The sequence below is a fragment of the Tiliqua scincoides genome, chromosome 1, assembly GCF_035046505.1.
Source record: "Tiliqua scincoides isolate rTilSci1 chromosome 1, rTilSci1.hap2, whole genome shotgun sequence".
NCBI classification, from domain to species: domain Eukaryota; kingdom Metazoa; phylum Chordata; class Lepidosauria; order Squamata; family Scincidae; genus Tiliqua; species Tiliqua scincoides.
In genome coordinates, this window is record NC_089821.1 from 145,384,929 (window position 1) to 145,412,851 (window position 27,923).

The 27,923-nt window shown below is 43.1% G+C and overlaps 1 protein-coding gene across 1 annotated transcript in view; it reads right to left on the reverse strand.

Annotated features, from left to right (window-relative positions):
- Nucleotides 1-27,923, reverse strand: part of SPTLC3 (serine palmitoyltransferase long chain base subunit 3) — a 110,793-nt gene that overhangs the window by 14,970 nt on the left and 67,900 nt on the right. The window contains exons 5-9 of the mRNA XM_066622452.1: nucleotides 26,390-26,514; nucleotides 20,156-20,249; nucleotides 12,054-12,159; nucleotides 8,213-8,432; nucleotides 3,928-4,054 (exon numbers count right to left, since the gene is read on the reverse strand). Of these exons, the coding sequence (XP_066478549.1) occupies nucleotides 3,928-4,054; nucleotides 8,213-8,432; nucleotides 12,054-12,159; nucleotides 20,156-20,249; nucleotides 26,390-26,514 (672 nt within the window). The remainder of the gene's footprint in view (nucleotides 1-3,927; nucleotides 4,055-8,212; nucleotides 8,433-12,053; nucleotides 12,160-20,155; nucleotides 20,250-26,389; nucleotides 26,515-27,923) is intronic.

Below are 27,923 nucleotides of genomic sequence, written 5' to 3' on the forward strand. Positions count from 1 at the left end.
TGGCTTTTGCAACTTTATGCAGAAGTTGCATAAAGGAATGAACACTTCTTGTCATTCAGCTCCCTGTCCTAGATGAGGAGGTACTCCCCTTGAAAGTTCAGATTTGCAGTTTGGGGACAGTTCCTGGGCCTGGTTTTGCTCCTTGATGGTCAGGTTACCCTGCTAACTAGGCAAAGAGACACATTTTCAAGTGGTGTCCTCTTATATTTAGGCAGCAGACAGCAAGTGTCATTCACCCCAGCATGTAATACATGGCCTTGTTGCACTGAGATTAAACTGCTGTAAAATGCTTTATATAGGATTACCCTTAAAGAGCATTTGAAAACTTCAGCAGACCCAGAACCAGCAATGCAGGATCTTGTTGGGGCCTGGGGTTTGGGAGCATGAGACTCCCATTCTGCTCATGTGCACTGGTTACAAATTCATCACTGAGCTCAGTTCAAGGTGTTGGTTTTAGCCATTTAAACCATTTTCTTCTTCAATGTCTATGGTTCTGCACAATCAGAGGTTTGGCTGGGAGTGATATGGGATACAGCCATGAGATACTTCGATCCCCAGGTTATGTGAACTCCTTGCCCTTAAGGTTCATCTGGTCTCACTGCTAGGGCATTTTGGTGTGTACATTTCACACACTGAATAGATCAGAACAAGTAGTTTTTGTCAGCCCTTATAATTTCTGAAGATAGGTCATTAGTCTCAAAATGTTTATCTACCAAAAGTGAGCCAATACTATATATATCAGGCAGCATGTGAAAGGCATTACATACTTTTGAACCTAAATACTATGTTTCCTCTTGATAACACATGCAGATCAAATCTACAACAGGAAACTTTTAAAAAAAATTCGCTGGCAGTACTCAACCTCTGCAGCACAGAGGTTGAGCAGACTCCTCCTGGACTATAATACCACATGCTTATTTTTCAGTAGAACACAGATTTAAAACACACAAATACAAGCACTGAGGGCACCACAGATTTATCCATAGTACTGCCTACATCAAGTGATAGCTCAACACTTCTGGAAGTCCCAACAGACCTCTTTCTTTTCCCTAGAGAAATATTATAAGGGTTCTCTTCAATCTTGATAAGGGATGGGGCAGAGAAAGTATTTAAGCTAGTGGTTTATGTATACAATTCTGTCATGGGAGAGCATTCTATCATGTCAGCCTTTGCCTGCAGCCTGAATTATTAGACAAAGAAGCTTAGCCACACTTGTGAGACATAGGTCTTAGTCATTATGACACAGGAATTGCAATATGGCAAACAGGGAAATATGCTCATAGCAAACTTAATTACGCTTCTGATGAACTCCTCTGAATGGCAGGGAGATTTCCACTAGCACTAGTTCTTTAACTTTTGAAGTTCTTGACATTCAGCTGAATGTGAACACTGGCACACAAAGAACTTCAGAATACACACTGCTGTGCACACACAGTACTCAGTATTTTTTTTTTCTGCTATGCTCCTTACATCACAACAGCCCTTGAGGTTTTGCAACAATTGGGTGCAGGTTTTTATCTCATTCATATGGCATATAATTGCTCAAAAAAAAGGTTTACGAGTTTTGAGACAATGTTGAGAAAGCACACGAACCTAGAAAGAATTTCTGGGCCAGAGAGAAAAAAAGAATATCATCTGGAAGATTACAGTACAATATTGCCCTCCATTGGCAAGAACGTACTTTTAAAAAATGTTCTTCAGATCTAATTTTATATCAGAAATAAAACAATGTGTTTATAAATTCTTATTTTTCTTCACACATATAATCTTCTATTCCCTGGTACCACATTGCAGAACCTGTAGAGTATATGCTAGAAAACTGCATTTGAGGAACTATATTGCTTCTCTACCAAAAAGCTATGCTGCTATCTCTTATACCTTATCCTTCACCATTGGAGATTTATGCTTATGTCACAATATGCTGCTCATGTGGCTGTCACCAAGAACTCCATAAGAAGTGTCTAGGTACCTCTTCACATCCTTGTGTAAAGTTCTAACATGGTTCTGGCCAATTTTAAATGTGACTGTGAGGGGAGCCCCAAAAGGGGGGGGTTTTGGGGGGCCACCCGGCAGGTTGCCGAGGGTCAGCTGGATGGTATCTTGGGACCCCTGGGTGGGGTGTCCACCTCTCTGGGGTTCCTTGCAGGGGAAGCCTCAGACCAAGCCAGGGGGAGGGAGTTCACAACACCCTTGTCTTCCTCCCTGGAGGCAGGACCTGAGGCCCTTGGTCTTCAGGCAGGAGCTCCAGCCTCCTGCCTTCCCTTTCCAGAACTGCCTGTCATCACAGGCTTCCCTGCTTTTATCCTCCCCAGCCACACCCTCGGTCCCTTCCTCCCTCTCTAGGCTTTAAGGGGCTCTGACCCTGGCCTGCTTCCCTCCTCTCTGGTGGTTAATGGCGACCCGGCCCTGCTCACTGCTCTGGTCAGGTGAGCTCTGGGGGGGGCAGTCTCTCCCACCCAGCTGCCCTGCGTCTTCCCTGGTCAGCTGGAGAGGTGGCGGCGGCTCTGTGGCCGGGCAGTTCTGCCCCTGGCCTGCAGCTAGGTAAGGCAGGGGTTGGACAAGGGCTCGACCCCTGACACAGACAGATAAACTTTTTATTCCTTGTTGGATTTTCTGGCACAGAAGATTGGCCCAAAATACTTTGGCACCACTTCACACACATAACTAGATAAGCAGAATATATATCTCATTTGGTGCATCTTTTCTGTCCTTGCTTCATCTGGAACAAGGAACAAACCCAAAATTTTGCAGTGTTTAATGATATTATAAATTTAAAAATATTAATCACAACTTGGGCTTTCTGGCTACAGGATTCCACCAAAACATGTATATAGGTGTGATTGTGTCATCTTTTGGTAAATGTAGTTCAGACCAAAACTTATAAGATATATAGAAGTCAGTATTTGTTTTATTTCAGTGCAACACTTCATATATAGGCTAATGGGTTCTGAGCTGTCTGTGACAGATCAGGAGAGAGATCTTGGGGTGGTGGTGGACAGGTCGATGAAAGTGTCGACTCAATGTGCGGTGGCAGTAAAGAAGGCCAATTCTATGCTTGGGATCATTAGAAAAGGTATTGAGAACAAAATGGCTAATATTATAATGCCATTGTACAAATTGATGGTAAGGCCACACCTGGAGTATTGTGTCCAGTTCTGGTTGCCGCATCTCAAAAAAGACATAGTGGAAATGGAAAAGGTGCAAAAGAGAGCGACTAAGATGATTACGGGGCTGGGGCACCTTCCTTATGAGGAAAGGCTACGGCGTTTGGGCCTCTTCAGCCTAGAAAAGAGACGCCTGAGGGGGGACATGATTGAGACATACAAAATTATGCAGGGGATGGACAGAGTGGATAGGGAGATGCTCTTTACACTCTCACATAACAACAGAACCAGGGGACATCCACTAAAATTGAGTGTTGGGAGAGTTAGAAGAGACAAAAGAAAATATTTCTTTACTCAGCGTGTGGTTGGTTTGTGGAACTCCTTGCCACAGGATGTGGTGATGGTGTCTAGCCTGGACGCCTTTAAAAGGGGATTGGACAAGTTTCTGGAGGAAAAATTCATTACGGGTTACAAGCCATGATGTGTATGCGCAACCTCCTGATTTTAGAAATGGGCTATGTCAGAATGCCAGATTCAAGGGAAGGCACCAGGGTGCAGGTCTCTTGTTATCTGGTGTGCTCCCTGGGGCACTTGGTGGGCCGCTGTGAGATACGGGAAGCTGGACTAGAGGGCCTATGGCCTGATCCAGTGGGGCTGTTCTTATGTTCTTATATAACACCTTCCAAGCAAGGTGTACCTGCCACTCAAATCCCCTCAAAGGCAAGATTTTTGTTCTGTTCAAACATGGACCACATGAATGATCAGTTCTATTCATTCATGGAAGGGAGTCCTCTTAAGACAGACAGTTGGCAAGATACCCTACCTTGTGTGGTTCCATCATGTCCCATGACACATTTCATTGCTCTTATGACTTGTTCTGCTACAGGAGGACACATAGATGTGGCATACGTGGCACTATGGGAGCGAGCTCGTAAGTAGTCCACTAATTCCTTAACAGAGCAAAAACAGAACAATAATGTCAATGCAACAATAAAAAAATAAAAAAAATAAAAAAATCTCTGTTTCTTCTGGTACAGATATTTAAAATGAGGAAACACGATTTAACCAAGATCTGCTGTATAGAGGTTGAAGATTACTGCAAATCCACTGGGTGTTGAAATGCAAAACTGCCACAAGGACGTTCCTGTTGTGCTGCTTCTTAATCCAAGTTCGCCAACTACTTGCTGAATAATGAAATCCTGTTTTTGGTAAGTCAATTTTGGGGGACTCTCTCAAGCAACAGTCTTACAGCAATTGCGAAAGGGCCAAAGCAAAGAAAATTAGTGCACAGTGAGAAACATTGCATTTATAATTTGTCCTGTGAGGAGAGAAACTGGCAAGTCAAGGATGTTTCATGATGCTAGACCAGGGCTGCTCAAACCCTGGCCCATTTGCAGCCCATGGGGACCCCCAGTCCAGCCCCCCAGGGAGCCCCCTGTCTCCAATGGGCACTCAGCCCACTGGAGACCTGCTGGAGCCCTCGCTTGTTCAATGCGCCTGCTCCTTGCAGTGGCAGCGGTGAGGGCAAGGCAGGCTCTGCAGAGCTTTCCCGCTATTTTGAGAGTTCTGCAGAAGCCCCACCCATCCAAATAGGAGTTGGGGAGGCCCCAGCTGAGGCCAGGTGTTGGATGGGGGTGAGAAACTGCGGAACTGAATGCTGCTGCAGTAGGTGTGCTTTGCGTGGGGGTTGGGTGGGTGCTGAGGGGGAGAAGGTGTGGGACTTTTGAATGGGAAGATCACCTGGGATGCTGGGCTGTTGCTGGAGAAGGAGGGGTGGGTGCGGGACTTTTGAATGGAATGATCTTGCTGGGTTGCTTGGCTGGTGCTGGAGAAAGAGGGGTGGGCGCGGGGCTTTTGAATGAGAAGGGTCTGCAGAAGTGTGAGGATGCTGGACTGAGAGGGGAGAAGATGTGGGGCTTTTGAATGGGAAGGAATGTGTGCCAACTTAGGAGTCGTGGGGGTGGCGGGGGGGCACTGAGAGATGGAGAAACAGGGTTGTTTCCATGTGCTGTTTACTAGTGAGGGGGGTGGTGGGTTTGCTGAGAGAGAAATGGCTCTGAGATTTTTTCCCTCCCCTTCCTGGACTTCACTGATATGTTGGTGGCTCAAGACAACAGCTCCACCACTCACATTAATTGTTCATCGTTCTCATGTGTTTTCTTTGCATGTTGGTTTTCTAGTTCTCTTGGTTATTATTAAGCCCAGCAAAATTCATTCACTCATATAAGCTCCGTCTCTAAGATATTCATTTATGTAAATTTATTCTAATTTGAAATGCAGATTTTCTACACAGTGTCAAGAGGGATGATGTAGCCCTCTGCCAAAATGTTTGAGCAGCCCTGTGCTGGACTATTAGAAACAGCCCTCCCCTCCATCACATACTCAGAAGTAATAGCAACTGTCATTACACTGGTTAATGTTTCTTAATAGGAACACTTTAATCTTCTGGTCCTACATTTTAAAGACAATTTTCTCTCTTTCCTCTCATTTTGACTCCATTTCTTCATTCTAGTTTCACCATGAGTCCTTCAAAACAGGCACGGACTTGCCTTTGTTTTTGAAAGAGAACCCCCAGGATTTGGAGGAGCCATAAATCTAAATACGTTTAGGCTACAATCCTATACAGAGTTACCTGGAAGTATAAGAACATAAGAAGAGCCCCGCTGGAACAGGCCACATGCCCATCTAGTCCAGCTTCCTCTACCTCACAGTGGCCCATCAGATGCTTCAGGGAGCACAGAAGACAGCAAGAGACTTGCATCCTGGTGCCCTCCTTTGCATCTGACATAGCCCTTTTCTAAAATCAGGAGGTATAAGAGGCATAAGTTCCATTAAACTCTATGGGGCTTACTTCTGAGTAGATGTATATAGGATTGTGCTGTAAACAACATATAAACCCTTTTACTCACACAGGGCATAGCATCTTCTCTTTTTATATGAATAACCCATGCCATAAAAGCTGGAAAGAAATATCATACCAGAGATGAGAAATTTACTGATATACCATTTCAAATTAGCTTTGTACTTAAGCAGAACACAGGAATAACCTTAATTATATGTCCAGTTCCCCCAAATGTCTCTGTGCATCAAATCCCTCCCTCTCTGTCACCAGCAACCCTGCTTCAGAGGCAAGAACTTACAAAACAGCACTAAACCCTGCTCTCTGTCAACATGGCATGAAGTGCAATCATTACAGAGAAATTGGTAGTTCAGGCTGCTTTATCAAAATAAAAGATTTGAATACAAAATTATCTCCTAATGTTTATGCACCCAAAACTCAGGGTCACAAATAATCAATCACATATGAACTGCAAATTCACAGAAGTATCATAATGCTCAGGATTCTGTGTATCCAACATAAAATGGTTATTTAAGTTTAGGTTGCATTTAATCCTTCGGCAGGACCACAGATAAGTTCTATACAGCTGCAACTCTTTCTTAGTGTGACTCATTGAGAAAAAGCAGTTTTCCTGGCAAACACATAGCTTCTGAGAGCACAATAAATCCCTACAGTAAAAAGCCACTATTAAAGTCAACAACAAAGAGATGCAGAGAGACATTCCAAGCATGTTTGAGAATTAGGTTGTCAACATGCAAGGCTACTGCATGATTTTCACCTGTATCACTGTAATACTCAATGACACTGACTGAAAAAGGTGGTATCACAAACAACTCTCATACAAACCAGTGGAACAAAGTGATTTTCGCTCTCTGAATACTAGAACACAGCAGAGTCATTGCATGCCACAAACAGGAGGTTTCAAATAGCTGATATGTTATGAGATAATAACAAGCACTGCGCAAATGGTGCTTCGAAACACCTGGTGAGTGGAAAGGGGGACTTTAAACTGGAACAACCTCACCTGCGCTATACAGCACATTTCTTGAGGAGATGCCTGTACTATGGACTCGCACTGGACCACAGGAAAACCCTCAAGCTTACTGCAAACAGCCAGTCTCATAGACAGCTAAGCTGCAAACCAGGACTTTCCCAGTTCAATTCTTGCTTCGACCGTTAACTCACTTTGGGCGCAATTCTAACCCTTTATGTCATTGTTTTCCAGTACTGGCATAGCGGTGCCAATGGGACGTGTTCTGCATCCTATAGTTGGGTGTCACTCACAGAGGCCTCCTCAAAGTAAGGGAATGTTTGTTCCCTTACCTCAGAGCTGCATTGCCCTTATGTCACTGCTGGAAAGCACTGACATAAGGGGTTAGGACTGCACCCTAAGTGGCCTTGGACAAGTCATTCCTTCTCAGTCTCAGCTCCCACTACAATAAGGGATAATACTTAGTTACCTTACGGGGCTGTTGCAAATGTTACATCAAGATCTTTTATCTAGCTTTTTGTACTTTAATTCCACCACTCTTTTTTCTTCTGTATATTGAGTATTCATTTAAAGAATTTTTATCCCACACTGGGTACCCGAGGTGGTTTACAACATAAAACCACAATATAAGTAAAAGATTAATACTAAAATATTAAAATTTTCTAAAACAATTAAAACAATAAAGGAAATCAGACCCCAATGGATCACAATATTAAAATAACATTCATTCAAAAGTGCCAGTCCATTGTGTCAACAGCTAAAAGCTTCTTTGAATAAAAAAGTCTTAAGTAGACCAATACCAAAAGGGCCTTCTGTGTGAGTGTGTGTGTGTGTGGGGGGGGGGGGAATTCTAGGGTCATCTCGGAGACCTTTCAGTGGAAACTTAAGAGCCAATGTAATGCCACAAAGAAACTATGACTTCTAGTTTCATGTTTGCTTTGATGTGTGACAATTCATAAGCTCCTGTCATGGACAGTTCATTCCCAGCTTGGTCTCTGAGTGTAATTCTGCAGTTCGCATTGTACTTTGCACAGTCAAAAAGTACTATATAAATATTAAGTATTATTAAACATATATCCAAGGGTTTACATGACACAAAATTAAAAAGCTCAGAAACATCTGCAGGATTTTCTAGGAGTTAGGTAGCAGAACCCTAAATCCTGAATTCGTAACAGGCCAATTATTAGTTGGTAGGCTTCGTTTTTAAAAAAAAGATGGTAGTGGTTACTACCCCTGAGGTTTTGCATTCTTGCAAATGCCAGAGATAATTGATGTTACCTTTTTGCCAGCTATGTATCCTCCAGCTGCTCCAAAGCTTTTGGTGAATGTTCCCATCAGCACATCAATATCATTGGGGTCCATTCCAAAGTAATCCAAGACTCCCCTGCCTCTTGGGCCAATGGCACCGATGCTGTGAGCTTCATCCAAGTAGAGGTAAGCTTTGTATTTTTTCTTCAAGGCAACTATCTCTGGCAAGCGTACAATGGAGCCTTCCATACTAAGGGAAAACAAGAACTGCTGATGAATACTGAGTACTGCTTGTTGGATTCAATCACTGTTGTAAGAATGTGGCACCTGCAACTAATTACTCACAAGCAGCACTTGTAACATGGTAAACAGGGAAAAGTGTGAGACTGAAACAGAGTGAAGATGCTGGTGCATGTGCACTTTGGTCAGTAGATATGCCCATATCTTTGGACAGTATGGTCCCACCACTGCTAAAGAACTGCAAATCAATTTTTCGGGGGGGGGGGGGGAGAAACAAACCAATCTTATCAAGAGGCAATACAGCTTTGTGTGTGTCCACTTTTTTTTAAAAAGATAGTACTCATGTGTACTCTGAGCCTCAGGTTATCATCTATGAAACTCCATCTTACAGCCTTTGTTCATTGCTTTTCCAGAAGAACAACTGCAGTACTTATCATAGTATTTCTAGTCATTCTCAACGTCTCATTGTATACTGCTTGATCTTTTTAATTAATATAAAATGCTCATTTTGCAAGCCACGTTAAGGTCACATATTATTCTGAAATAAAATATCTATACAAATGAATTATAAGGGTTTCCCAGAAAAACAAAAGTTCAAATACACTAGTCCTCACTTAAAGTCAGTTCATTTTAAATCATTTTGTTATAAAGTTAAGAAAAAAAAATTGATTCCTGGATGGGGCTGTTGTCTGTGTAGGGTTTGCATTGTGTGGATGTTTTCCCCATGTTTGCATAAGTCTTCTCTGGCTCGGAAAGATCACATTTATTTCAATGTTTAATATTCAAAGTGTTTTGGGTCTTTAGAAGTTTGGTGACCTGAAATATGCTGTGAGAACTTTTATGTATATCAATCAGCCTATGTTAAAACTGGTTTCATTATAAGTAGTTTTGCTTAAAGTTGCCATTTCCAAAAACCTATCAACAACTTTAAATGAGGACTTGCTGTCTCTGCTTTTAGTTTCTATTACTCTATTCCCTATACCAAGTTTAGGGCTTCACAATAACTTGTGCCCCTGCCCTTGCTCATCAGTTTCAATAACAGCCAACTGTACAGTACAGGCAGTTGCAGCCTCAATCAGATGATTGAAGTTGGGGGAAAAGAAACATGCGAGAGGAACAGCTAGTTGCAAGTGTTCAATTTCAGTGAACTGCTTCTCTTTGGCATTTACCTATAGTAAATGCTTGCCTATAGTAAGTAAAATTTTTGCCAAGTAATCAAGCTCCACTTATCGCTTTGCCTTATATCCGGGTCAATCAGAAGGCAGAACTTTTCAAGTCTGAAAAGTTTGGTGGGTCATTATAAGCAATGCAGAGACTAGTTTCTACAGTAACTTCAATGGGAAATTCCAGCCAAAGTTAACCTTTTATTCTCCTCTGTTCCATTTTGCAAATGCTGTTGCAGCCTGGTTCTGTTTTGCAAAGGCTTGCATTTAGCAGAGATCTGTTTTTTTCAACACCAGGATGGGATCCTCCTTTCCATTTGAAGCAAAGTCCCAGGCTACAATTCAATGCACCATTACTTAAGAATAACACCCATGGAAAGCAGTGGGTCTACTTCTGAGTAAAAAGGGTTGTAAACATATGCAGCTGCATCTTTCGGCTGTGAATTGAATTGCACACTCTCAGTTATGTGTTATGGCTTGTATGTTGTAAGTAGAGCTTCTGACTTAACACACCTTAAAGGTGGATTTGATTCATGGATCTCCTGCAGTGGTTCCCAACCTTTTTCACTTGCATATCCCTTGGCAGTCCATTTCCATAAATTGTACCCTTCATATTAGCAAAATGTTTGTAATTAATAATACAAGCCCTCATCTCCTCTCTCTGAAAGCCCAGACTTCATGTATTTATCACATATTTTCTCTTTTCATCTGTTTGAAGAACAGAAGATTCTGCCTTTGCACCAGAAGTGTGCTGAGAAATTCTGGCTGATTGATCACTTTCCATATTCTGTTTCAGCTTTTTTACTGTGATGGTTTTCAATCACAGGTTCATAGATGAATTGATGACAAAAAACTAGCTATTGGTGGGGCTTTACAGCCAACTGGCTACCTTCCTTCCTGCCTTGCTGGCCCTGCAAAGCATTCTGGAGCACGACCTGCCCATTTCTGCCATTATAGCCATTCTTTTTCAAGTACCCCTAAAGGTCCTGTTGAGTGCCCCTGGGAGTACATGAATACCAGGTTGGGAATCACTGTTCTACTGGTATGTTGTTGACAGTGCACAGATAGTGTTTACAAAAAGGTGGTGAAGACCAGAATTTAAAAAGAATAAAAATGTATCTTATGATCTTTTACTATGTTTTTAATAAATTAGAGACTGTACAGTTCTTAGGTAACAATTAGTGGTAGGTTATTTTTCAGGATTTGGCCTCGGGTAAAATCAATCAAAACTACATTCAGACACCCCCCCTAAGTTTAACCCCCGACTTATCCAAGGGTCATAGAAAATTCCATGATATTTTTGCCCTCAACTTATCTGTGAGATTGACTTATAGGTGAGTGCCTGCAGTGATTGGAAGATGCTTACAGTGCGCACTATCTTGCGCTGGAACAGGCAAGCCAGGAGGCTTGCACTGTATCTAGCATGAGATAGGGTGCCAAAGTGACGCAGCCAGCAGTAAGGGGAAACTCTTCCCCTTACCGCCGGGTAAGCCACTGCAGCCCCCATGGGTCTCCTCAAATGTGCACCACCTCAGGAGGTGGCACAAGTTCAAGGAAAGTGGAGCGGCTTGAAGTCACTCCACGTTGCTTGGGAACGGGGGTTGGGATCTGGCATAACAGCTGGATCCCAGCCCCACCTCCCGCTCCCCACCTGTCTGTCCCCAGGACTGCCCTCTGCCCTGCCCTCCCCCTGCCCCGGAACACCTCCCTTCCATCACCCCCTGGCCCACCCCAGAGCCTTGCATCAGCCAACATAAGGCTCGCACCGCAAGCTGCAATGGAGGCTGGATGAAGCCTCCATGTGCCAGCGCACCTCCGTGCCTCTGTATTTGTGCCTGCCCAACTCATGGTTAGGACTGCACCCTTAAGCGTGTTACTGAAACTGTGTCACTAACCGTGACCAGGCTTCCAAAGAAAGGTGCTAACAGTTCTGTGTGCCCAAGCAGGCTTTGGACTTGTGTTTTTCAAGGACCAGCTCCTACCCATGCAACATTTAAAAACAACAACAACTCAGTTTCAGAGTTTCAAAAGTAGTTTGAGTTGTGGATAGAAATTCTGCTGTTGAACAACAATAGTAAAAACAAAATGTTAAAAAAACCCACCAGGCATGCCACTAGGTACATCTAAAGTAGCTTTTAATTGTATAGAAGCTCCCATACTTATGCACATGTTGGTTCACAGGGTTGGTTCACAGGGTTCACATGTTGGTTCATAAGTCTTTTTGTTCCCAAGTACAGTAATGTCCCCTTCTCTGCTGCTGTCAGTTCCACTCTGCATGTTGTCAGTGTAAGGAGTTGGAGTAGAAAGTGTTCCCTAATTTGCATGTTCATGAGTAGGGAGCTTCTGTATGCATTTTGAGCTCAGATCAGTGAGCTTAACAGGTTATTTTGATAGTGAAAGTCTCCCAAGTTTAAACCAATTTCTACAAGTCGATCTGCTCAGTTGAAATTAAAAAATGCATTACATACCTGTAAATGCCCTCTACTAAAATGAGAATTTTCTTCCATGCTCTCCGGCTTCGAGGCTGACCATTTATTATTGCATCTTTCAACAACTTTTCTAAGCTCTGTATATCTAATTATAGAAATACAAAAGAAGATACAGTGTTAAATAATAGTTTCTGAGTCTAATCCGTCTATATTAGCACACAATAGGAAAGCAAAACCTAACTTCAGTATAAAGAACTATTTTATAGTCATTGGTTTAAGGTGAATTTAATCTTGTAATATAAAATGCAATCTTTTACCATATTCCGTCTCACTTTGGGAAATACATTAGTGAACAGCATAGGTGTGATGATCTGACTTCAACTAGGGACCTGGTTTCAGACCCTTGCTCAGATATGAACTTCATTATCTCTCAGTCTAACCTACCTCACAAGGCTGCAGAAAACAGAATGAAATAATGCCCCGATCTCCTTATATATAGAATATATAAGAATATATCCTTATATAAGTAGTATATAAGAATATAATTATCACAAATGTGATAATTAGCTTTTATCTATAGTTGAAAGTTAAAAAATTAGTCTTTTGTTTTATCCAACTCATTTATTACTGAAGGACTCAGTCTTAAGAACTTCAAAACCACCCATGAAGGAAATGATGAGAAGTAATTCAGAACCTGCACCAGCTGTTTGGAAAGGATGCTGAAGTCAAGTCCACTGCGACCTCATACCACCAGTAACCCTATCAATCTACTAGAGAAAGGGTGTCCAAATTTTTGGCAGGAGGGCCACATCATCTCTCTGACACTGTGTTGGGGGTTGGGAGAAAAAGAATGAATTTTACATTTAAAATTGGAATTTACATAATGAAAATATTAGAGATGGAACTTATATGAAAAAAGACCTTGTGCAATGCAAGACCTAAAAAAGACCTTGTGCAATGCAAGACCTAAAAAAGACCTTGTGCAATGCAAGGCTGGGCCTTCCTTTGCTGCTACTGCTGCTTCACAGACATGAAACAACAAGCAGTGGAGGGAGACCTTGGCCCACAGCTCACGCGAGAGGTCAAACAGTCGGCCCTTGTGCTGAGATTAGTTGCGTCGGGCCAGTGTGGGCTCCAGCAAGTCTCCAGAGGGCTAGAGGCTTATTGGATACTTGGGGCTCCCTGCGGGTCAGATTGGAGGCCCCCGGGTCAGGGTTTGAGCAACCCTGCACTAGAGATAAGGTTTCTCTCCTGGTGGTTTAGTCCCATACAAAATACTTGCTTGAGTGGGAAGGATAAAAAGAAATCAACTGTGCTTTCAGGTTGCCCTGAGCAGTACTGCCTTAAAAACTGGAGGAGGGGTCCCCAAGCCTATGGGCACTCTCTCTCCACCTCTAACACATTTTGAGCAGCCTGATGAGCCTAGTGGCATTATAATGATTTATAACCTAATTATTCATCGATTTTTCACCTATGGTTTTATCTCAACATGATGAGAAGGGCCCTTTAAATTAAAGGAAAAAATCCTTTAATAATAGTCTCATTAATGCGACAGAGGGCAGCCAGCTGATAATCCATCAATCATTCTCTCTCCAGGCACTTAGAACAGCTTCACTCTGAGACAAGCAACCCCTTTCTTTCTCCTGAGCATGTGAAAGAATGCTAAATTACAGTGATCATCACCTCCTCCAATCTCCACCCCCCCCCCAAGCTGCACCTGGAGGGATTGCTGCATCAGAGTGAAGCCTTTCTAAGCCCCTGGAGAGACTGATTGTCTGCTTGATGCATTACAAAGGTCAGTAAGGCTGTATTTAAATCACTGAGCAAAAGGACATTGTTTTTTAAATGGATTTTCTTTAATGCGATTTTTGCCATCCACATGAATTATGGGAGTGGAACCCTCAAGAATAACAAGACTCAACCTGTACCTCCCCATTTTTCCTCTTCTGACTTGACCTGCCGCCATGCACCTTCTCACAGATGAGTACTGGGTTGGGTTGCTCTCACTGAGAGGCCAGGTGAGAGAGCGATAGCAAACAAACAGCCTATCAGTTGCAAATATTTTTCTGCCATTGTGAAAATTCTTGACTGAGTGGACCCTATCACCCTGGCAGTTGAAAGTTTGGGGATCCCTGTGTTGGAGGGTATGAGGTTCTTGGTACCAAACAACAGCCTTCTAAGGCAGTACAAGGTGTAAAAGGTTTCCAACAGATATTAACAGTGGGGATCCAAAATGAAAATACACATTATCTTTTTAGCATTGTCCACCATGAACAATTTGGCAGTGAAGATCTTTTGGTTTAGTTGGGCTTTGAGGCATTTCCCCAGTTTCCAATTACACTTCCATCCTGAACCCTCCTGAAGTGGTAGTGAAGTTGTGCTCCAAGGATGTGCTACAAAGTCTGTAATGTCCAAAGAGCACCTCCCTTTTTTGGTGGCAGACAGGCTTAGCTTCCCTTTACCATCAAGAAGTATCTTTGCTTGGAGAAAGAGCTTGGCCTCCAAGGGTGTACATCCTCGATGTTCACTTACCATGCCACCCGCCCCCCCTCCCCCAGCAAGGCTCCAAATAAGCTGTGAGGGAGTGCGGCTCAAAGTTAAGCTCTGCGCAGGAATGGAGCAACCTGGAAATTTGGTGATGACATGCAACGTCATCACTGAGTGTCTGGAGATGGCACCTCAATACAGTCACGACCCCTGCACAGGAAGAAACGGGGTCCGCGCACTGATTTGGACCCCTTTCAGGGAATATAGCTCCCCAGAACTGTTTTGTTCAGAACTGCATTATAAATCTGCAGTGTTCTGCTAAATATGTGTACACCACTACCTAGGCCTGGATCACTAAAGAATGTCTTGTGCAGAAGCACTGTAATTCATGGCTATTTATGTACCACACCTTATGAACATCTAATGATCATACTGAGGGAAAATCTTTGTGCAAGATGCCAGTCTAATAAATTATCTGGTAACTTCATAGTAAATAATGTGCATGTTAACACAAACAACTAGTATGGGCCACTTGCTAGCCAACGTTGATTCTTACTGTAATCACCATAATTACACTCCTGGTAAGCATTATCCAACTTCAATACCAGGCACAAGGACCAGTGTGGTGAAGTAATGAACTGCTGCAGGCTTAGGAGAGAGTATACTGCTTGCACAAAAGGAAAAGGATCAGCTTAAATTAAGCCTGTTTTCCCACACTGATCCTGCTCCAGAGGAGTCATCCCCACACTGAAGGCAGAGCTTTGCCAAAGGGCAACATTAACAAAAGTCAAATGAGGAACTGCAAGGGCAGTGACAGGTACTTTAATAGTAGAGTTCTAGCGAAATCCAAGCTGGGTACCAGTCTAGAAGTTGCTGAGAGTATGTGTTTTCTGAATGACATTAAAAGCCTTTCTGCCCAACATTGCATACACGCAACAGGGATCAAATGTGTTCACCTGTTGGCTAGGCAGAAATGAGTTGATTCAACTGAGGAATGCATTTTTCCACCATTAGCCTTCAAGCTCTGTATATACAAAGAATATATCACAGAAAAATGTTCCAGCTTTGGAGGAATACAGATATGATCTCTCATAGCACATAACAGCCATTCATGTTGCTTGATGGCAACAATATCACCTTGCTCTAATGGTATAATAGAATATTGTATATTCTAATCCAAGGTGGTCAAACTATGGTTCATGAGCCACATGGAGCTCTTTGACAAATAATGTGCGGCTTGCAGAAATATATTGGCTGAGTTCCTCCAAGGGCTAGAACTAAACTTTTTTCAAGGTAACAGAAAACAGTATATATCTCACATATAGGCCTTCTTATAACAGAGTGGTTACAATGTGGACCTTGTACACCTGTACGTACTCAGAAAATCTGTTCTTGATCTAGACAGAGAAGCTTCCAGTTTGTGTAGTAAAAAATGTCTAATTATGATGATGTATGTCAATACGGCTAAGTAGAAAGTGCCCTGTGGGATCTTAAGACTTAAATATAAAACATATGCCTTTGTAGACCAGCTAACTGTTAAAACAGACCAATTTTGGTGTTCTCAACCTCTAAGAACATAAGAACAGCCCCACTGGATCAGGCCATAGACCCATCTAGTCCAGCTTCCTGTATCTCACAGCGGCCCACCAAATGCCCCAGGGAGCACACCAGATAACAAGAGACCTCATCCTGGTGCTCTCCCCTATATCTGGCATTCTGACTTAACCCATTCCTAAAATCAGGAGGTTGCGCATACACATCATGGCTTGTACCCCATAATGGATTTTTCCTCCAGAAACTCGTCCAATCCCCTTTTAAAGGCGTCTAGGCGTCTACTTAAAGATCAACTGACAAAACATGAAAACTTCTATTAGGACTTTACAAAGGCCAAGTAGTGAATATTTTCCATCAACTGCTGAGGTTTCTGTTGAACTAGCCAGGTTAATTTTAGTTTCAGTTCAGCAATATTTGCCAAGACTATCAACTCAGACTTATCAGTGTTTGAACTTGCGATAAGGTAATAGTTTGGTGGGAGGGATGATGAAATAGCAGCTTTATCACACACAATGAATCGTAGCACACACCTGGTTCAGGCCTTAAATCACACACCTTATAGTATGTTCTGGAAACTGATACATTTCAGTATTCCACTATGCTTCCATAATGCTACAAAATATTATTCTCACACATATTATATATTACTCCATATATATGGAGAAAAAGTTACCCACTAGTGAACTGAAAAGATGGCCTATATTTAGTTGCTGTTTTGAAACATGACTTTCATCCTCTCTGTCAGTAAGGTTTTATGCCTGCCAGCCAGTGGATTTGTTAAATTACATTCTAAAAATCTGATGGAGACAGTTGAATGGCTTCTTGGCCAGCCTTGGTACAGATGAACAGCTGATACAACAGAGGCCCATTTCCCACCCAAAAGGCTTTTAATGAAATATAACTTAATTCACATACCTCAGGGGTAATAGAAAGTATGCATCATGAACAAGAACAAGTAAAACTAGGTAAAGAGTATGTGTGCACAGCATACTGTAGTTATTAATCATGATATAATTACAAGCACACTTGGCTGTTGTTGGAAAGTTACATTGGATAAAAATATTTTCAAGTCTTACACATACAGCACTAAAGAACTTCCTTTACAGAACTGTCCTACTACCTTGATGCACCACTGCCAGAGCTATCCATAGAACAGAAGACACTTAACCACTGTGTTGTCATACAGGTATTTTAGCATATAACATTCAAATATGCTCCCAACAGCTAGGGTCAGCCCACCTATGAGACAGGGCGAAGCAGCTCTTTCAGGCAGCGGTGGCAGTGGTGCTCTGCACCATACCCCACACCTGTGTGCTACTTGTGCTGGACCCTTACTAGTGGCTGGAGGTAGTGGCAGCTGCTGCTACTGGACTGCTCACATGTGCAACAAAGAGAGAGGAAGACTGAGTGACCTGGCAACAGGAGCTGCTGCCTCCAGGCTGGGTGTTCATCTTCTCTTGGCCAGGCCCAGTCTAGTGCAGAGAGAGAGTGTGCATATGAGAGTGTAGGCACACCCAGGCCCAGCAACAGTATTATTATAATTATAATTATTATAATTATTATTATACTTTATTTTTACCCTGCCTTTCTCTCTGAAGGGACTCAAGGCGGCTTACAAAACAAGGTTAAAACACATTAAAAACATAGTTTAAAACAAATAAAAATAACATATTGTAAAAACAGTAGTCAGATAAAAACTAGTCAGATAAGTGCATAGCGCAGCAAATTAAAAAAGGATCAGGCCTGTAAACAGATGTTAAAAAATATTAAGAGATGTTAAAAAGGCTAGGAACTCAGAAGACTTGTCTGAACAGAAGGGTCTTCAGGCCTCGCCAAAAAGTTTCAAGAGAGGGAGCAGTTCTTAAGTCAAGAGGAAGGGAATTCCATAGTGTTGGTGCCACTACTGAGAAGGCCCTATTTCTTGCGGCTGCCCCACATACCTCCCTAGGCGGCGGCACTTGTAAAAAGGCCTTCTCTGATGACCTAAGAGGATGGGCCGGATTGTACGGGAGTAGGCGGTCTCTGAGATATCCTGGACCAGAGCAGTATAGGGCTTTAAAGGTCAAAACCAGCACCTTGAATTGGGCCCAGAAACGAATGGGCAGCCAGTGCAGCTGCCGGAGAAGCGGACTGACAGTCAAACCACCTACCTCCAGTAACTACATGGGCCACCGCATTCTGCACTAGTTGCAGTTTCTGAACCGTCTTCAAGGGCAGCCCCACATAGAGCGCGTTACAATAATCTAGCCTTGACGTCAGCGTGGCATGGATCACCGTGGCCAGGTTTGCACGATCCAAGTACGGCCGTAGCTGGCGCACCAGCCGAAGCTGAGCGAAGGCCCCCTAGCCACAGCCGCCACCTGGGAATCCAGGAGCAGCTGTGAGTCCAGGTGGACCGCCAAGCTGCGGACCTGCTCCTTCAGGGGGAGTGCAACCCCATTCAGTGCAAGCCGATACTCCAGCACCTGCATTGAGGATTTCCAAACCAGGAGAGCCTCTGTCTTATCCGGATTTAATTTCAGCTTGTTAACCCCCATCCAGATCCTCACTGCTTCCAGACAGCGCTCCAGGACCTCAACCTCCACCCTGGAGTCTGGAGGAAAGCTGGGTGTCATCTGTATATTGATGGCATCCCACTCCAAATCCCCGGATGACCTCTCCCAGCAGTTTCATGTAGATGTTAAATAGCATGGGGGACAGAACTGAACCCTGTGGCACCCCGCACTTCAAGGGCCAGGGTGTCGAACAGGCATCCCCCAGTACCACCATCTGGGACCGATCCTCCAAGTAGGAGCGGAACCACCGCAAAGCAGTGCCTCCAACTCCCAGCTCAGCCAATCGACCCAGAAGGATACCATGGTTGATGGTATCAAAAGCCGCTGAGAGGTCCAGCAGGACCAACAGGGATGCACTCCCCCTGTCCAGTCCCCGGCGTAGGTCATCCACCAAGGCGACGAAGGCGGTTTCCATCCCAAAGCCTGGCCTGAAACCAGACTGAAAAGGATCCAGATAATCCACTTCATCCAGGACCCTCTGGAGTTGAGACGCCACCACCTGCTCAATTACCTTGCCCAGAAACGGGAAGTTGGAGACTGGCTGGTAGTTATCTAACACAGTGGAATCCAGGGAGCGCTTCTTCAGGAGGGGGTGAACCACTGCCCGTTTCAAAGCGAGTGGTAACATCCCCTCCATCAATGAAGAGTTGACCACCCTCCCTGTCCACTCAGCCAGTCCACCCCGGGCAGCTCTTATCAGCCAAGCTAGGCAAGGGTCAAACAGGCAAGCAGATGGCCTCACACTCCAAAAGAGTCTGTCCATGTCCTCAGGCTGTACAAGCTGAAAAGAATCCCACAACACCAGACAAGCAGTTGCCAAGGGGACATTGTCAGACATTGTCAATGTGGCATCCAAGTTGTGACAAATACAATCGATTTTATCTGCAAAATGTTGTGCAAACACGTCACAGTGGCTGACTGTGTGTTCCTCCTGATCTACTGGAGAGGCCTGATGGAGGAGGCCCCATACCACACGGAACAGCTCTGCCGGACGGTTCTCAGCAGACACAATGGTAGCAGAGAAGAAAGATCTCTTCGCTGCTACCACCGCCACGGAGTAGGCTCTGTAATGAGCTCTACTCCGTGTCCCATCGGATTCATCACAAGTAGCCACTGCCACTTCCTTTTCCCTTCCTCACTTCTCTAAGGTATGAAGAGAAGGGGAGGCAAAGGTCTACATTGTCTTCAGGGAGATGCTCTAGGGCCAGCGCTTTAACTCTCCTCCATAACTACTTTTTCTGCTTGCTTCTTGGGGTGTTGAAATGGGGAAGCAGGGGTGGTTGGGAAAGAGGACATGGAGAAGAATGACAAAGGAGCTTGGTAGCTTGAGAAGTAGGGGGAAGGGGGTCAAGGAAGAAGTGGTATGGTGGTGCACATGCCAACGAGTATGCAAAAAAAGGGGGGAACTACACAAAGAGGACTAATGTATTTTAAATAACTACAGCTACTATCTCCAGAGAAAAATTCTCACATGCTAAATGACAGGAAATTGCACAAATCAAGTTCGTTCCACTGTTACATTTGCTGCTCAATATTAATACTCACTATTGTGTTTGAAGATTCTAATTGTAGCACCCGAGAGCCTTGCTCCAAGAACAAGTGAAGTATGGTTCAATTCATCACTTAAAATAAGACATCCCTGTGGAAGCACAAAACACATTACAGTGAGTTAGCACAATACTGTCTACCGATGTGCTCTTCCTAACTGGTCATTTTTGTCAAACATGCACACAAGATTGTTGCCAGCCTCCAACCTTCCAGTGCAGGCAATTGCTGAAGATGTTATTTACTGATTAGGAAATGTTCTAAGAACAGTCTTATTGTTTGGTAGATTTGGGGGAATTAATCTTTGTTTGCTATCTAGAGGGAAGTTTTACAGCAGAAAGGAAGCTAGCTAATTGTATTGTATTGGCAACCTTCAGTCTCGAAAGACTATGGTATCGCGCTCTGAAAGGTGGTTCTGGCACAGCGTCTAGTGTGGCTGAAAAGGCCGATCCGGGAGTGACAATCCCTTCCACACCGGGAGCAAGTGCAGTCTGTCCCTGGTCTGTCTCCCTGGCTATGGGCCTTCCTTCTTTGCCTCTTTGCCTCAGACTGCTGGCAAAGTGTCTCTTCAAACTGGGAAAGGCCATGCTGCACAGCCTGCCTCCAAGCGGGCTGCTCAGAGGCCAGGGTTTCCCACTTGTTGAGGTCCATCCCCAAGGCCTTCAGATCCCTCTTGCAGATGTCCTTGTATCGCAGCTGTGGTCTACCTGTAGGGCGCTTTCCTTGCACGAGATCTCCATAGAGCAGATCCTTTGGGATCCGGCCATCATCCATTCTCACAACATGACCGAGCCAACGCAGGCGTCTCAGCAGTGCATACATGCTAGGGATTCCAGCACGTTCCAGGACTGTGTTGTTAGGAACTTTGTCCTGCCAGATGATGCCGAGAATGCGCCGGAGGCAGCGCATGTGGAAAGCGTTCAGTTTCCTCTCCTGTTGTGAGCGGAGAGTCCATGACTCGCTGCAGTTCATCTAAACAGGGCACAACTGAACATAATCTTCCACGGTGGGAACACCTTCACCTTCTGACCACTAAATAACACGATGGAACTGAACACTGAAACACAACTATGGTTTTGCCTTCCATTTTCTGATCCACAAATCTTCTGTGAAACCCTTAGTATACAGCACTATCCTATGTAGGCTTACTCAGCCCAACTCTGTTCAATAGGGCTTGCTCCAAGGCAAATGAGCACAGGATTGCAGCCTTCATTATTTGATGAATTTAATTTTTTTCTGAAAGATAGAATGTCTGAACCTCAAGTTATCTTTCAAAATGATTAGCTTTGTTCCAAATACCCAAATTGTCAGGCAAAAGTTTTTCCTGGAGGCCTTTTTAACTACAGATTATTCTACTCCCCTCTCCATTTTATCTTTTTAACAACCGTCTGAGTTAGATTAGACTGAGAGATGGAGATCGGACTAGAGTCTCCCAATGAGCTTCACTGAGGACTTGGGACTGCAGTATTGGATAAGCCAGTGTTTGAACCTGTATCATCTTGCTTGCAAAACCCTTCCCATTTGAGAAATTCATCACAGCAGTCCAATCCACATGGCAAGCCAATGTGTAGCCCTGCTTCCACCTTCCTATATTTACAGACTATATTCTCATTAGAAAAGAGGCAGTAGTTTTGCTATGAAGCAGGTATTGATCCATTTTCCTACCAAAATACATCTCTCTTTAACTTCCCTTCGTGGTCCTTGTTTTTCACTGGGTTATTACAAAAACAAACAAAATTGTCTTCTGCTTTATGGAGATAAAAACATTATGAAAACACTCCTTCTGTAAATATAATTTAACTGGTGAAACACTTCTCACCATAACTGTTAGTGTGCGTAAACAAGTAGCAATGCAGTTATTGGGACAACTCAATAGCTATAGTGCAGGGGTGTCCAAAGTTTTTGGCAGGAGGGCCACATAATCTCTCTGACACTGTGTCGGGGGCCGGGGAAATAATTAATCTACATTTAAAATTTGAATAAATTTACATAAGTTTACATAAATGAATATATTGAAGATGAACTTATATAAATGAATCAAGGTCTTGCAATAGCTCAATGCCTATAAGAGGCCTTGCAAAAAGCAAGGCTGACCTTTCCTTAGCTGCCGCTGCTGCATCACAGATATGAAAGAGCAAGCAGTGGAGGGAGCTCTCATCCCACAGCTCACACGAGAGGTCAAACAGTCACCCTCACACTGAGAGAAGTTGCGTTGGGCCAGTGTGGGCTTCAACAAATCTCCGGAGGGCCAGAGGCTCATTGGAGACTGGGGGCTCCCTGAGGGCCGCATTGAGAGACCTTGAGGGCCGCAAGTGGCCCCCGGGCCGGGGTCTGGGCACCCCTGCTATAGTGGTTAAAGTGATTAGATCATTTGAGATCAGTATCTCAAATGATATTGTGGCTGAGTTGCAGGTCAGAAGTTAGAACCTTGCCTCTAGCATAAACTTCCTAGATGGCCCAAGGCAAGCCATTTTCTCTCAGTAATAGTCCCACTTGCAATATGGAGATAATACTGACATACCTTACAGGTCTGTTGAAAGGATAAACAATGCACTTTAAGCACTTTGCTGTAGGCGCTATAGAGGTCAGGTGCTACCCAACTTTATTTGATGTTGACTAGGAGCAGGGCCTCTCTGTTGTGGCATTGCACCTGTGGAACATCTTACAAGAGGGGGTTTCCTAGGCCCTCACATTAAACAACTTTAATGTTTCCTGAAATAAAAACTTTTGCTCAGCTTTTAATTTATTAGGTGTATTCTAGCTCTGCTACTTTAATATGTGATATTTTTGACTACTGATGGAGTAGTTGTTATTGCTTTAGGGCCCAAACATATCCAACTTGCCAGTGCTGATGCAGCAGGGCACTGTCGCCTGTAGTGGTGGTGGGAAGTCATGGTGGCCTCCTCTGCAAAAGGGAACATTTGTTTCCTTAACTTGGGGCTGTATTGCCACTGGAAAGCTGGAAAAAATTGGGTATCAAGTCTTTTTTGGGGGGAGAGGGGGGTTAAACTGCTTTGTGTAAATTTTATTTAGAAAAGGAGTATAAAAATTTGTTCACAAATAAGCACCAAGATTAAATGTTAGTTTTGGGGTATTCAGTGGAAGTGGGGAAGTACAGCTTAATTATTCAGTATAACACTAGAGAGTTTATTCCTCCTTCCTATTCGCATACTGGCTTTTGTATCAATGTTTTAAATACAAATTTCAACAACTCAATTTACAGGTTGAAATCTAGCATGATGTCCTCATTTTGTACAATTTAAATGAAAATTAAGCAACTGAATATTATCCCTCTACAATGGGTTTAAGGGACTGTTTTATCTAACTTGCATTTCTTCCCATGAAGTCCCATCCTTAAAAAAGGCAGAAGCTGAAAGGAAAAAAAAAGATTTTTCTTTTAAAAAATGAATTCATAGGGAATTCTAGAGGAATGTGTGTAGACAATTACTGGCATTATAGTCTTCTCAAAATTTAATTTTAAAATGCAAACTTAAGCAGTAGAGTACTAGCAGATCAATAAGAGATGAGCAAGACAGTAACAGACCAGTGTGCTTAATTGCTAGAAATGCATACATGCACTCAAAACACATGGAACTAACAATCCACCAGGAGCTCCTCCTGCTCAAATGCCAATAAATATGTCCCTGTTAAATTATCACTGCTTTTTATAGATAAAGTTTCCAGTGGACTCACTTCTTTGCTTCTTCAAAGAAATTGCAAGATCAAACAAGTAATTGATGACAAGATCTCATACCACAAATAGTCTGTCATAAACTTCAAACAGGATTGCCTGTTCCTATATATTAAGGTTGTGTAACTTCATCTGCTTGCTAAGTTTATTTAATTACAGTTTATAGTGAACACCTCCAATTTTTCTATCTCTTTCTGCCTATTTGTGAATCTTCTAGGTCCCCATGATTCCTTCTATGAGGACTCAGTATCCTGTGACAGGTGCTGAGACATTCAGAACATCAGCCATTGTCTTGGGATGCTTCTCTGTGAATCTCTTAATTCAACATCATTGCCAAAACTTTGCATGACAAAGCTGGCAGATCATCTGGAAGACAGCAGTTTATCATCATCAGCATTCAGCTAGAACAGATCAAACCCAGCCCACCTTGGACTGGCATGCAACAGATAACTGGGCACCCAGTGATCTGACTACATCAAAAGGCAGATAGGGATGCTCAGGTGGTTGAAAAATATCCAGTATGAATGGATAGAGTCATGACATCATCATTCCTAGGCATTTTCCCCCCAGGTCATGCATAAGGATGCTTAGATGTGATGCTCAGTTTCAACATGGGAAGCAGCTCACAGGAGGGACTCACCCATGTACCTTGCTGCATTGGGAGTGTAAGGATGGAAAAGGGTGAGTAACTTGAACTGGGATTTTAATCTCTTTGCCAATCTTTGGCACTCTGAGCTCCTTGGAGGAAGGATGGTATAAAAATGCAAAAATAAATAAATTGTACTGCAAAATTTTGTAGAATCACCAACTTATATTGGTTATTCTATATAGTGGCAAGAAAATTGTAGATGGAACTATTTCGTTCCCCAAGTTTCTATGAACACTCAAAACGGGATCTCTGAGCTGCTGTAATGATTTGCAGTGGAGGTGCTGGAGACTGCTACTGGCTCCATCCTCTTTTTGCTCACTTTCATTGAACAGGATAAGGAGAGTCATCCCCCACCACCTCCCAAACCTGCTGCTTGAAATGGCCACTTCAGCCTCATGGGTAGGTTGGCCTTGGCATAATAAAGGCAGAAGATATGGGCAAGATACTTCTTATCTGTGTGGAGGTAATGAGCAGTAGGGGCCATCCCTTGCTATAGTGAGGAAGGATTACAGGCATGTTGGACAGTCTCATAGTTATATCTGATTTTTCCTGTGTTTTAATTTGTATTGTGAACTGTTTTGAATCTTTGTACCTCCATACATCAAACCCGATCCTTCAAAGAGAGTGTAACTCCATTCAGAATAGATTGTTGTTATTAATATGAATATTTATATACCGCTTTTTGAGTAGTTCACTTTCTGACTATGAAGCAGTTTCCATAGTAAAATAAACCAAATGATTCCCTGTCCCCAAAAGTCTCACAATCTCCTTTGTTTGCAGATCTCTTCATCAATAACACCTCTTTCTTATTTGAATTTAATTTGGATGAGGGTGAAGAATCTATTACCACCTTCAGAGAGTTGCTTAGGATGCCCAGTCTCCTTGGCTGATGCTGGAAATGAGAGAGCTGGGCAACATCTGCATATGGGTGACACCCAACCCTAGGATGACCTCTCCCAGTGGCTTCATGCAGATGTTAAAAAGCACAGGGGGACAGAATAGAATTTTGTGGGACATAAGTGAAAGTGCATGGTCCAAAAAGGGATTCCTCCAGCATTGCTTTCTAGAACCTGTCCACCAGGAAGGATCAAAGCCGCTATATTATTATTATTATTAACAGTATTTGTATACTGCTTTTCAATGGAAAGTTCACAAAGCAGTTTACAGAGAAAATCAAACAACTAACTAATGGCTCTCTGTTCCAAAAGGGCTCACAATCTAAAAAGATGCAAAAGAACACCAGCAGACAGCCACTAGAAAAGACACTGCTGGGGTGAGGAAGACCAGTTACTTTCCCCCCCGCTAAATAAAAGAGCACCCACTTAAAAAGTGCCTCTTACCCAGTTAGCAGGGGTATCCTTCAATCCTATACCTTCAGTCCTCATTCTAGACAAGTGGTCTACAAGGATACCATTATAGATGGTATAAGAAAGTCAACAGAGAAGTCCAGCAGAACCTAAAAAGGGCACACTCTCTGTATCCAGTTCTCCCCAAAAAGAGGGCCATTCACCAATGTTATTTCAGTTCTAAAGCCTAGCTTGAAGCCAGACTGAAATAGATCTAAATCACTGGTTTCCTCCAGGAGTCCTTGGAGCTGAATCACCACTGTGTGCATGAGCACCTTGGCTAAAAATGGCAGACCAGAGACTGGCCAATAGTTGACCAATACAATGGAATCCAGGAGTGTGTGTGTGTGTGTGTGTGTGTGTGTGTGTCTGTCTGTCTGTCTGTAATGGCTGAACCCTTGACATTCTAAGGTAGAATGGAAAAGTTCCTTCAGCTAATGGTCTTGTGAAAAGCTACCACTAATAACCTATCTTTCTAAAATCCCCGGATGGTTCAAGGTTCCTGGGGGGTAGACAGAACAATGCAATTCTTAAAGATGTTCTCTCACCTTCCCAACCAGTGCTGGAATATTCATAGAATTTGTAGCAAAGCCCATGCCAAATGCCATAGCTGCTTCGACGCCAAGGAATTGTGCCACCAGATTCTCTAGTTCCTCAAGTTTATCAAGGTTGCCTGTTGCATATAGTAAGAAAAAAAAATTTAAAGGTCTTATTTGAGGTTGAAATGAACACACACTTCCAGATAATCCCAAAACAAACATTAATAGTTTGCAAAATGTAGACAAACCCAAGAGATTACTCTAAAATGTATGTATGTGAGATTAACGCAAAATTTTAAAAAGATAACACAAATGAACTTCATCTGGACTTGTCAACTGTTGCAATGAAAAGAGGTACTACATACTACTCAAACGTCCAGGTTCCACTGAAACCCAGCAACCGATGAAGGTAATGGGACCACGTTTGAATCCCTAAATCAGCATACTTACAGATTACTAGGTCAGTGACCATTAGGAGGGGTGGCGAAGACATTTGACTACTGTTGGTTTTTGGCATTTGTTCCCCAGAATGCTAAGATGTTGTCTATCTCCTGTTACTGATACTTGCATGGAATGTTTTCCAAGGGTAACCAAGCACCCACATTTACTATCTCTCCTTAATTACATTATAGGCATTGTGAATGCCCTTCTCCCCATTTTTTTTTGCCTATTTTCCTGTATTTTTCAACATTTCTAACTCCCCATAAGCTCCTGTGTTGGTTCAGCAGTCTAAAAAGCTGCTGAGACATTCTCCTGCAGCTGTCATTGTCTCTTGGCTGAAATTCCATTACCAGCCAGCCATGTGCTTTTGTGACTTCAGAGTCATTCTTCATGCCTGGAGTAGCTAACCCTCCTGCAGAGTGACTGAATGGGCAGACAAACCTGTCTGTCTAGGTGAAGAGGTGTGGTGGAGATGCCAGGTGGGCCTCACTCCTCTAATCAGGTAACAGTGACAAAATCAAAACTAGGTTACTTAAGTATAAGCACAGGATGATCAAGTGCTTTTCTTACAGGTCTGCCACGAAATCTAGTGTTGGTTTGCAGAACACACATCTTCTTACTCTCCAGGAGGAAGTGCAGGGACCATGATTCCTGGGACAATGTACTTAGCTGGCAATAAGTACAGTAGTTCTAGGCAGGGCCCTTGAGAGAGGATATATTGCACCTGGGCCAAGGGTCCAAAAATAGGGCCCAGGAACCAAAGGAATGGAGCCAGAATTTTCTTGGGATCTCAGAAAATGTTTGCATATATTGTGTAAAGACTAGCGTTCACATTTTGAGTACGCCTACATAGTTTTATATATTGTAATTCATATACATTATGATCCAATGGAGAAGGGGTCCCAAAGAAACTCTGTACTCCCTGATAAAATTGCTCTCAATGGCCCTTGTTCTTGCTAGATGTGTCAGGGAATTATTTTATTTTGGCTTTATTTGTATTTGCACTCCAAGTCAGACCCCAACTTCACTGCTTTAATAATGTGATGCATATAAGAAAGTGATGGGGGTTTGTCTGGTTTGCTCATTCCACCTGCAAGGCATT